Here is a 12,202-nt window from a genome sequence, read left to right on the forward strand (position 1 = left end):
TAGAGACGGAAAAGACAGTGAAAGAAAAGGAGGAAGGCATAAGTTGAATAAAAGAGAGAGAAGAATGAGGAAAGGGTTTGGGTATAAAATAGGATTGGCTAAATATGGCCCAGAGTTAACTTTAAGACTGTCCCTGTCATAGGGAGAAACATAAAAAGAGCTCGCCGGAATAAAGCTTACATGTGAAAAGGAGAGGATGGGAGGAATGGAGAGATCAAAGGGGATATGGGGAAAGATAAATTGGAATAAACAGATGGAGAGAGCAGTGGGAAGATGGATGTAGATTGAAGAATGGCAATAAAAAAATAATGAGAAAAATTTAAAAATGAGTGAAAAATAATTAGTGAGAGAAATAATGAGTGAGACTGGTAAGACGAGAACGAGAATAGACAGCTGAAAAGAGATAGATAGATAGATAGATAGATAGATAGATAGATAGATAGATAGATAGATAGATAGATAGATAGATAGATAGATAGATAGATAGATAGATAGATAGATAACAGATAGACAACAGATCAAATAAAAGAAAGGATGCTTAAAAAGGAAAGGGAGAAAGAGTATAAGACAGAAAGAGCATGAGGGGATTGAAAGGGTCTCTGATTCCCGCTGACAGAAGTATTGACCCAGCTAATGATGATCTGAAACCTCTGGGAGCTAATGACGTCAGTGTGTGCATGTGTGTGTGTATTGTCTGTGTCTGTCTGTCTGTCTGTCTTTTTCCCTGCAGGGGGTGTGTGACCAGCAAACACCTCCTTTTCTCCCACCTGCTGTGTGGGCTGATTGGACACTGTCTCTAAACCAGGACTGAAGTAGGCTACCTGCACTGACACAATGTGTGTGTGTGTTTTCAGTTCATAAACAGGAACCCTTTATAAACATGAACACACACAGGAGTGTCCCGATAGGTCCCTTTCCTTTAGCTCCAGTGTCATGATTGATTTGTGCTCTGGAGAGAAAAACACAAGGAGCCTTCCCTCATTCCACCTCTCCTTTCAGATTCCTCACTTTCATATAGCCGTCAGTCGGGGGGAGACATGTCTCTCTGTCTGTCTGTCTGTCTGCCTGTATACCTTTCTTGATATGTGCCTCTGTCTCACTGCTCAGTCCTAATTGGCCCCTTGCTTTACCCCACCAAGATCCCTGACCCTGAACATGACTAGATTTTGAGGAAGAAACCAGACATGCTGTGTGAGAGAGTGAGATTCAGAGACAGAGAGCAAGAAACAGAGACAGAAAAACAGACAGAGACACAAGAGGGTAAAAGGAACGGAGACCATAGGATGGAGAGAGGGGGTGATGGTGGAACAGAGGATGGTGGAGGACAGAAAGAAGAGGAAGAAAAGAAAACAGCAACGAGAGTGTTTGGCTGCTGAAGACGGTTGCCATGGCATTGCGTAGCCTGAGGGGTGTTAATGGTACAGTAATTTTCCCATCATGCGTTGGCATGCCAGAGGGTCACACTCACGCTTGCATTCCATTCACTAGCGTCACACCTTAAAGAGAAGATACACATACACACACACAGGAAAAACAGAAATGAAACAGTCTCAGCATGTTTCCAGTGCTGCAGGGGAACAACCTGTCAGAATGTATTAGCAATAAAATCACACACACATATACACACACTGCATTTTAATTAAAATCATTCAGTTTTGCCAGTCATTATTTGTTTTTCTTTGTTATTACTAATACAGGCACAGAATGATTGGCTAAAGTACATGTGACATCATCAGTAAACTTGTTCCCAAAGTCAACATGGTGCAATTACCTTTCCCACAAAAACACATACACAGCGTCTTAGACGTCAATCCCATGCACTTTCTTTCTCACAAGTGTATATACACCATGGGCCATGTCCCAAAATCACCCACTCACACACACATACACACACACACAGCCAGCCATACACACACAGCCAACCTCAAATGAAGTAAACATGGCAGAAGTCAATGGGGGCTCTGATCCCACCCCCAGAAACAACATGGCCGTTAACTCTTCCTCTGGGACCTCTCTCTTCCAAAATGGCACCAGAGCCAACTGCAATTAGAGAAATTATTCCACTTTTTTGGGGGGGAACTGGGGGAGGCAGGTGGTTGAATAGACAGATGCCAGCACTGTCTGTGCATGTGTGTGTTGGCGTAGACAAACACACACTGATTCAGCATTGTGGTGGAGCATCTGAATAGAACCTCCATCTGTGAATTAAACTGCCAGTAATTTAATCTGAAATTACCTGGAATTACGTAAATAGGTTTTTGCTTCCTCCCTCTGCCCAATGATTCCATGACAGGACACTGAACTCTTTCCCGGTGTCCAGAGTGACGAGAGAACACACACGAACACTGGGACACACCCGCCTACACCATGCTGTCTTTCCAATTACTTTTCCTGTATGTTTGTATGCATTTGCATTTGAAAACTGAAAATACTTTTTTGTAGCTCTTAACAAAATACAAGTGAAATATTTAAAAGATGTTTAAGCTGTATTGTGCCTTTTAACTTACTTTGTCCAAGTAGACAGAAGTTGTCACCTAAACCCTGAAGAACAAAGCTCCAGTTTCAGTGCAGGACTGTAGTGATACACAGGTTTAGGTTGGATACCTTTACATTTGAGGCCCAATTCGACTCGCTTTTGCTACTTTATATGTAAAAAAATATTCAGAGTTCTAGTATTGTTTAGATTAAGCAAAGCTTATACACTTTAAGTGTGAGGCTCAAAATATAAAGCCACACATCCAAGAGACTGACATGAAGGAGACATGACATGAGAAGGAGAAAGACCCGGAGCTGGACAAACAAAAACACAGAACAAGACCTCAAGTAGCAGACAGTAACATAAAAAAAAGGATAAAATCTGCTTCTAATTAATATCGTCACATGCAATACTGTTACATGTAGTGTAACGCAACTACACACTGTTTATGAGTTTATATTTACATAGACTATAGATCATTTCATCCGAGGCTGGACGGAGAGGAGAGGTGGAGTAGGCAGTAGAAGAGCGAGAACAGAAGCAGACTGGGAGGGGTGGGCTTTATTTTTGGGATCAGCTGGCCTCCTCACGGTGAATCCCCTTATGGAATCTGTCACGGGTCTTCACGGCGGTGCCCGTCTAGAGGGCCTCCGAGCCGCCGCTCTCTGAAGATTGCACGGAGTCACACGTTCCAGAAACGCACGAGCAACGTCTGCTTCACAACACACACAACCCTACACGGAGTCACGCGTTCCAGATACACACACATGGAACCTAAAACACTCCATTACCAAGTAATCTTGCACACACATACTGCAAAACACACCATAGCTTAGTAAGCAAGAGCCTTTATGTTCTTCAAATTATGGTGAATTTGTGTGTTAAGTAATTATGTAAGTAAATAAAAGGATAAATGTATAGTAAAATGCGCCCACATCAACATATCTCTTGTTATTTCCAGCATACTTTATCCCCAAGAAGTACACACACACACTCCTAAAAATATGCAAATGTGAAAATATATGTGAAATCAGCCTGCAAATAAAATCACAGCAGGCATTGTTTCTGGAACAGTTACCAACAATACAGGTACACACAACAGAGGTACAGGTTCACACAATAAAGGCACACAGAATACAGGTACAGGGACACACAATGCACATACACACAGTACAGGTACAGGTACACACAATACACATGCAGGTATAGGTATACACAATACAGGTATAAAGTACAATACCAATACACACAATACAGGTGCAGATATAGGTACAAGTACACACAATACAGGTACAGGTATAGGTACAGGCACACACAATACAGGTACAGGTATAGATACAAGTACACACAATACAGGTATATATACACACAATACAGGTACAGGTATAGGTACAGGTACACACTGCACCCCACCAAAACTCCACCCAACCAAAATGGCCCCCCACACAAACCGTGCTCCACAGAAACCTCCCACAATCTGCCTGGTCACATGACCTTGTCCTAACTCCACCCACCCTTTGACATGCCTGGAGAGTAGGCCGTGTCAGGGCCTGAGAGACAGCTGTGCCCGAACACCCCAAACCAAGAATATTTACTCATTACCACATCAAACGTATACAGAGAGCGAGAGAGAGAGAGAGAGAGAGAGAGAGAGAGAGAGAGAGAGAGAGAAACAGAGAGGTAGAAACACAGAGATAAAGAAGGAGAAAGAGTGTTATAGGCTTGGGGGAGTAGGGTCTAGATGTTTTCAATGTAGGACTATAATTTCTGGGAATATGCTATAAACTTTATGAGCATACTGTGTTCATGTGTCTGTGTGTGCGTGTGTATGTGTGTTCTACTAATGGAACAGTGGCTAATTTGTTTGACGAGAAGAGACATAGAGAGAGCAAGTCAATAAGACCAAGTCAGCTGAACATCCTTAGGGGTGTGTGTGTGTGTCCTGTAAGCCTGCATGTTTTTCCACCCATCCTGCTCTCTTTCCATGGAATGGTGCGATTGTCAGAGGAAGTGAGAGAGGTGGAGAAGAGAAGTAAAGGCAGGAGTGGTATTATGGGATGGCTTGATCTCCCTGACAACAGTGCAGAGAACTCTGGAAGGTGAGACCTGTAGAAGACAATGTTTTACCACACTGCCATCTAGTGGACAAGCACCACATCTATCTCTCTCTCTCTCCCTCTTTCTCCCTCTCTTTCTAGACTCTTCTCTCAAACACATGCAAATGTCACCTTGTACGTGTGTGCGCACGTGTGTGTGTGTGTGAGAAAGATTATGTGTGCACACACTTATAAAAACAAACCCACATACTTCTTTGTCACCTTAAACCTCTTAATAACTGCCTTTAATAAAAGTTACTACTGAACTGCCACTGGTAAACAGTGAAAAAAGTGAAAAGGCCCACAGCATAAATAAACATGTGACATCAGAAACCTTCAAATGATACTGGTAGCACTGAAGCTATTTAAAATACAAGGCCTATAGTTAAAGGTCTATAGCTACGGTACTATGAGAAATCAAGTCGAAATGAATTTATGCTTAAATAAATATTCTGCTTAAAGCCGTTCAAATGAAGATAAGCAGATTAAAGATAACTTGTCCAAAAGATCCCCCTCTCATCTTCAATTTCCCTTACAAAGGGCACTGAAAACATGCCTGGTTTTGGCCTACTGCAAAAGAAACATTAAAAAGAAATCTTGGAGTGACTGAGAAATAGTCAACATGTCCCAGGATATGAGTGATATCAGGATGCACCATGTGTGTGAAGCCTTCCTCATCGGAGTATCCACCCTCAACTGTCAGCTAGAGCTCTTCCTGGCACGGATAAACATGGAAACATCAAAAGGACATGTTATACACGCACACCACAACAAAATGCATACACGCATACATGCACAAAACACACTCACACTCGAACATGCAACACACTTTGTGTCCTTGAAGCAGACATCATCACCATTCTGCCAGACAGGAAGTGTCAGCCATGTCACAGTGGTGACATCAGTGGCCAAATCCAGACTGAGATGGCAAGTGCACGTCTCAACCTGACAAAACCTAAAGTTGTTGGGGGTTTTTTTTTTTGTTTTTTTTGCCAGCAAAAATTCACTGTGAAAAAAAAAAGGGTCAGAAGGACAATACGATTAACAGAACACGCAATTAGCTTGACTGTGCTAATGCTCGGGCTTTAAAAACGCGGAATTGCTCTAATTGAAAATCGTGTCAAAAACCTTTCGTATTGAACGGCTCGGAGTCAGACCAAAATATCCCTGGGTACGCCGTAACGGACCTCATCAAGGAATTCTAAACACATCATGCTCTTATTAGTTAGCGTTCGGTTGCGTGTGTAGTTGAAAGGACCTCCGTTCACGATGGCTTTTTATGCTTTGAGTTTTAGTGGGAACCAGTGTTTAAAACTCCCTTGAGAAATACAACATCTGAAGTATGCCAAAACAAAACCTGCTGACAATTAAAGACAACTGACATTTTACACCCTGGTGATTTTATACCAGTAAGATATATACCACACTGTGCAAAAGTCATAGGCCCTCAAGAAAAATTTGTTTAAAATTGTTTAAAGCTATTTACCAGTGTTAGGGTTATGTGTTTTTGTTTGTTTGTTTGTTTTTTATCACAAGTGATAACACATACACAGCTTCACTTATGATGAAGAAGGGACTCTATTCTCCCCCAATCTGTATGTTTTTTGCTATTTAAAAATGTTTTTAGTTTTATGTTGTTGTTGTTGTAGGGTTGGTTAGTATCTGACCTATTTCTTTGGAACTAAATTTTGTGGAATCTGGATGCAATTAGTTGCTGCCAACTGACCAACCATTGAAAGTGCTGCAGATAGAAACAGATAGAAACACTGCTCACACAACCCGTGTGGACCACTGCTCACACAACGTGTAGCCAGAGTGTCTAACACATGTTGGCACCAACATGAGACCACATAGCTCCAGTGTCCTGGGTTTGATTCCTGGCCTGGAGGCTGCCTGTGTGGACTTTACATGTCCCATGTGGGATTCCTCTGGGTATTCTGGTTTCCTCACACACCAAGTGTGTGTGTGTGCCCTGTGACGGATTGGAACTCTGTCCAGGCTTGGTTCCTGTGTTCCTGGGACAGGCTCTAATCACCTGCAACCCTGACTTGCATTAAATTCTTTAGAACATGAATATCACTTTTAAGGTTTGATTTGATTTCTGATCGTATGTCACAATTAGTGGGATATGATTCCCACTAATTATTAGTGGGATATGATTAATGCTCTGCCTATCAGGCGACACCCGCACTGTGGGGGTGTTATGACCAGACAGTTGTGCACTGCTGGAACAGGGGCCCAATGTAGAGATCCGTCACTGGCTCCTGTGGAGCACAAATAGTCATGTACTAGAACATTAGACTGGGGAGCATCCAAAAAGCACTGAAATGCACAGAGTAGCTCACAGCCCCATATACAGAAAAATGACTACGGTTCATTGTGCCATATAAATTAACTGTGAATTCTGGGAGTTCAAAAAAACAAAGCTAGCAACCATCATAAATGCAACAGTCCTATAAACCATGGTCAGGGAACACATATATGCAAAGTCATACACACACACACACACACACACACACACACACACACACACACACACACACACACACACACACAAAGAGCATGATAAATGTTACAATTCTGTAATGTCAGGGTCCTGTAAAATCAATATTGGTTCTTTGTACAAAATGGAAGATGGAGTGTGAAATTCATTAGTCCACATAGGAAGCCCTGCAGAAAAGGTGCACCTGTGGCTCCTGTTTTGTGTGTGTACAGCTTTTAGCATGCCACTGCTGATTACAGCTGCACTTTGCTGATTGTTAACACTTCCTGTCGGTACCCCTGTTCCATTAGGATAATCTCAATGAATTATTTTATTTCCCTTGTGCACACACTTACACACACAAACACCACGCATACGCAGCCCCTCTGAACAACAGAGAACAAACAGCCCAGGCCGCACTAAGCCACTCGTAAATTTAGCATACATGCTACTGACATTTCACAGGTTCCTCCTGCTGCTGCTGCTGCTGCTGCTGCTCTGTGTGTGTGTGTGTGTGTATGTGTGTGAGAGAGAGACTTTGTTGCTCTCCCTGCAGGTGTTATATGACCAGCAGCCAAAAATAAATCTGCATAAGAGATGTCAACAATGTTTTACTTCTCACTGTCTCTCCACCTCAAATCTCTCCCTCTCTCCCTCCCTCTAAATCTCCCATTCAGTTGTTGAATGTCCACTCCAGAATGAGGGATCACTAGGGAGGAAACAGATATATAACTTTATCCTCAGTGGTAGAACTTGTAAAAAATATTCAGGATGGCTGGTTGGGTTCACCCCCGGGGGGCGTGGGGGTGGTTATATCCCCTGCCTGTCTGAACCACGGTGGCTGCAAGTTGTGAACTAAATACTCCACTGTAGTTTAATTAGAAAGGGGTCACATTTTGCATACAAAACGCAGGTTAACAATTTGCCCTCACTGTGATTTGGTTTGAGGAAATCATTTATAGACAGAATTAAAATATCAGAAATAGACATCTTACTTGATATAGCAAAATGGATCAAAGGTTGATTCAGAGGGGAGATGGTGTTTTACAAGGAGGGGGGTTTTAGCTCTTTTTTACTGGAAGGATAGAAACCCCCTCTCAAATCGAGCCCTGGTTTAATCCTGAAATGAGGCCTGTTTTCGAGACCAAATTTATGTCACCAAAAATATAGCACCTTCCTCAGCCATCAGTGGCCTATTTATCCAGAAAACAACAACTTAGGTGAGAACTGTGGTGCAGTACATCTGAGCTTGCATTCCTCAGGTCATCTCACAAGCAAACAAAAACACAGGAGGTCACACTGGTGGCAAAAGGGGTTTTTTTTGTTTTGTTTTTTGTTTTTTTTGTTTGTTTTTTGTTTTTTTTAAAGTCTAGAAGGAAGTGAATAAACCTAGCACTTGGCTGCTCCGTCGTGGCCTGCAGTTGGTGCACTAACCACACCAGGTCGATCGAAGACGCTGGACGCGGCTAAGGCGGCCGGGCTTTACGGGTGCCCGTGAGGCCCGGAAGGGCTTCTCACAGACTGGAGAAGAAAACGCAAGAAAAGAGAACAAAAGAGATGAGCGAGAGGAGGGGCCTCTGAATCACTGGAGTACGTGAGTGGTTTCGGAGTATAGAGATGACTTTATATTTAGCTGATAAACTGCCAAGCAAAACAAGTTTTTTTTGTTGTAAATAAAGACACCACAGAACTCCTAGCGCAATTTCCTTCCCAGTCAAAACTGGGATTTCAGAGACTCATGTAAGTGTTACCTGATATAATTAATTGTATTATTGGTTAACATTATTGTCCCCCAAAATCAGTCTTGGCAATGCTGCCAAGAGCCAGAAGATGTGAGCAGAAGGTGACTATACTTTGAACATTTTCAAAAATAAATAATTTTGTCTTTTAAATGACACTAATGAATCATGCTCAGTCTGAAAAAAGGTCTGTTTTGATTTTATAGGTTATGGTCTTACCTAAGCAAGGAGCTGGATGACTTCTTTGTAACACATAGGAATTTTATCTTCAGAAGACAGATACAGAAAGCTCTTCACAAAAACCCAGCTTTTGTTGTTTGGACTCTGTACTCTGATTTGAAATGAAATGATGAGGTTAAAGTGTAAAGAGCAGAATGTTGATGTGATCTTAAGGACTTTCACAGCTATACAGGGTGAGCCTTTTTAATAAACTGTCCTCTCATGTCAGGGGACTGTAGACCTCACTGGTCCTTGAGTTTCTGCTGGGTGATACTCTATCAGACCTAGACTATTGGTATCTTCACCTTTGACTCTTTTATATTTACAGGTCATATTCAGCAAGTGAAACACTTTCTCAGCTGGGTTCAGGTCAGGTGACGACTTCACAATTGTTGGCCCTGGAAAAACTCTAATAGTTGCTTCTATAGTATGTTACGATGAAAACCAGTGCACCAGTTCGCCTGGGAGCCATCCGTGTTCATGCTGATATGTTTCACACGTGTGTTTGTGTTCTGACCACAGCACCATTTCCACAGCCATCTGTGAACATGCCACCATGGTTCGCACGTGAGCTGATCCTTTTTCACACGAGCAGTTCTCAACACTTTCCTCTCCATCTGGGTTAATCTTGGTTAATCGGCATCGGTGCGCACAGGAGTTTTATTCTTAAATTCTACATTCTTACCACTGGTTTCTCTCTCAAGGTTGGTCTTTGACCATGATGGGCATCTGTGCCTGCATCCTGGAGATATGCTCAACAGCTTTCTCCATAGCTGACAGCTTTCTTCATCATCCACAGCCAAGATCGTCAGTGGTCTGTCAGTCTGTTTGCTGCTAGTAATCTCCGGCGTCTTAACAATGTACCATTCAGTGGATTGTTTTTGACACACCTGCTTTGTCGCTGATTTATTCAGATGTTCCAGCATGGTGGCCATTTTTACTCACATTCACACGTCTTCTGTCATCATGGTAAGTGAGGCCACCCCGATCCGTTCCAGATGCAAATGCCACATATAGAATCTACTCTAATGCACCTGACCAATCACGCACTGTCTGATTGCCCACTGTCTGATTGTTTATGGTCTTCTGAAATACATGGGCTAAGTGAAAAATTAACAAAAGCAAAATAAATGTGAAGGCACTGAAGTTTTATGTTTCACTTTGTATCCAAAGAGTACAAAGAACAATTTACCAACTCCTGCTTGTGTGTCTGTGCTTTGTGTCTGTGATTGGTTGCCTTCCAGAAGTTTCAAAGGTTTATGTCTTGGGGATTGGAAATCTTTCTTTATTTAGCTCTCTGACTGACACTCTGTCATATTTGGAGTATCGCCGTGGTGACAGAAGGAAGCAGATGTGACAGTGTTTTGGGGGACAGTGAAGAGTTTGGTTTAGCAAAAGGAAACCAAATGTCATTCCCTCCATCTCAAATCTCACCGCAGTGTCCAAGAAGAAACAACCTTCCCTTCTCCCTCTCTCCCTCCTCTTGGACAGGATAGACTGATGCAGGATCAATATGTGGGACTGGATTTGCCACAAACATGGGACAAATCACACTCTGTCTGATTTCTGGTCAGTCGAGAATTTGGTCTCTTTGGTCTTCTTATCTGTCTCTTTATGTTGCTCAGTATCTTATTGCTCGTGGCATCTGTTTTGTCAAGGTAAGTGTTTGTAGGACTTCACAATCCCCTCTGACCAAGCAAACCCCAGCATCTTAGGCAGAAAAAGACCTGCTGTTAGTGTGTTAGCAGACTGGCCTGTCCTAGCATGTAACCAATGGTAACAAATGATGGTGCTATGATATTATAGTACATAATTATCTGTAGTGATGTCATGACATGGTGGCCTATGGCTATGACATACTGTGAGTTCATGATCCCACAGACGCTCATGCACTTACTCAGCCACACACACTCACAGAGAACAGTGTGTGTGTGTGTGTGTGTGTGTGTGTGTGTGTGTGTGTGTGTGTGTGTGTGTGTGTGTGTGTGTGTGTGTGTGTGTGTGTTTGTGTGATGTAGTCTTCCCTAGGCATAATGTTCCTCCCTTGTAACTTCTGCATTAAAAAATAATGAACAAATTGGATAATAATCGCACAGAATCCTAATGCTACAGGACCAGACTAATCTAGCAAAATCTCCTCTCCTCTCCTCTCCCTTCTTCTCCTCTACTCTCCCCTCCCCTCCCCTCTCCTCTACTTGTTACCTCCCCTCTATTCCCATTTCTTCTCTTCTCTCTTCTCCTCTCCTCTCCCTTCTTCTCCCCTCCTCTCCTTTCTTCTCCTCTACTCTCCTCTTCCTTCCATTCCCATTTCTCCTCTCCTCTCCTCTCCCTTCTTCTCCCCTCCTCTCCTTTCTTCTCCTCTACTCTCCTCTTCCTTCCATTCCCATTTCTCCTCTTCTCTTCCTCTCCCAGGACAGACACCTAGATCAAAGATAGTTCTAGTCACAATACCTTATATCGAGCACAAATGCATAAATAATAAGAAATAAACCATTCAGCTCTTATACATTTGCCAGTAGTCATCCAGGGGGAAGGTTAGCAGACTACAGGGACTCTGATAGAGTGTCCATGGAACGATGGTAGCCCCTGCTAGCGGGTTAGCTAAGGCAGCCTGTGTTTGATGACGATGGTAGCCCCTGCTAGCGGGTTAGCTAAGGCAGCCTGTGTTTGATGACGATGGTAGCCCCTGCTAGCGGGTTAGCTAAGGCAGCCTGTGTTTGATGACGATGGTAGCCCCTGCTAGCGGGTTAGCTAAGGCAGCCTGTGTTTGATGACGATGGTAGCCCCTGCTAGCGGGTTAGCTAAGGCAGCCTGTGTTTGATGACGATGCTAGCGGATTAGCTAAGACAGCCTGTGTTTGAAGTCAGCCCATGTGTAACATTAGCAACATGCTGCTGGTGAATCATGCCAGGCTAAGGAACGAGTGTTTAGCAGGACTGTGGGATTAAGTGAGAGGAACACCATGCGACTCTTGGAAGCCCTTCCTGGTAAAGCCGCACTATTCCCATAGTAAAGAGAACACCTCAGACAGAATATGCTTCAATGGGAACCAACCAACAAACAAACAAAAATGAACAGATTTAGGGAAAAACAAAAACAAATGGGACTAGTGTATTTTTAAATGCTCTTAATATTTTTAAGGTCCCTTCTGTCACTTAAAGGGTTAAGTTCAAGACCCACAGATTTTGGT

General features: G+C 42.9%; 1 protein-coding gene across 3 annotated transcripts in view; it reads right to left on the reverse strand.

Annotated features, from left to right (window-relative positions):
- LOC113581583 (cGMP-dependent 3',5'-cyclic phosphodiesterase) overlaps nucleotides 1-12,202 on the reverse strand; it is a 168,375-nt gene that overhangs the window by 124,894 nt on the left and 31,279 nt on the right. The window contains exon 2 of one of the 3 annotated variants that reach the window (XM_027016826.2): nucleotides 1,469-1,496. The exons of the other annotated variants lie outside the window; for them this stretch is intronic. Coding sequence (XP_026872627.2) covers nucleotides 1,469-1,476 — 8 coding nt within the window. The 5' untranslated portion in view covers nucleotides 1,477-1,496. The remainder of the gene's footprint in view (nucleotides 1-1,468; nucleotides 1,497-12,202) is intronic. 3 annotated transcript variants of the gene reach the window in all.

Source organism: Electrophorus electricus, chromosome 15 (assembly GCF_013358815.1).
Source record: "Electrophorus electricus isolate fEleEle1 chromosome 15, fEleEle1.pri, whole genome shotgun sequence".
Lineage (NCBI taxonomy): Eukaryota > Metazoa > Chordata > Actinopteri > Gymnotiformes > Gymnotidae > Electrophorus > Electrophorus electricus.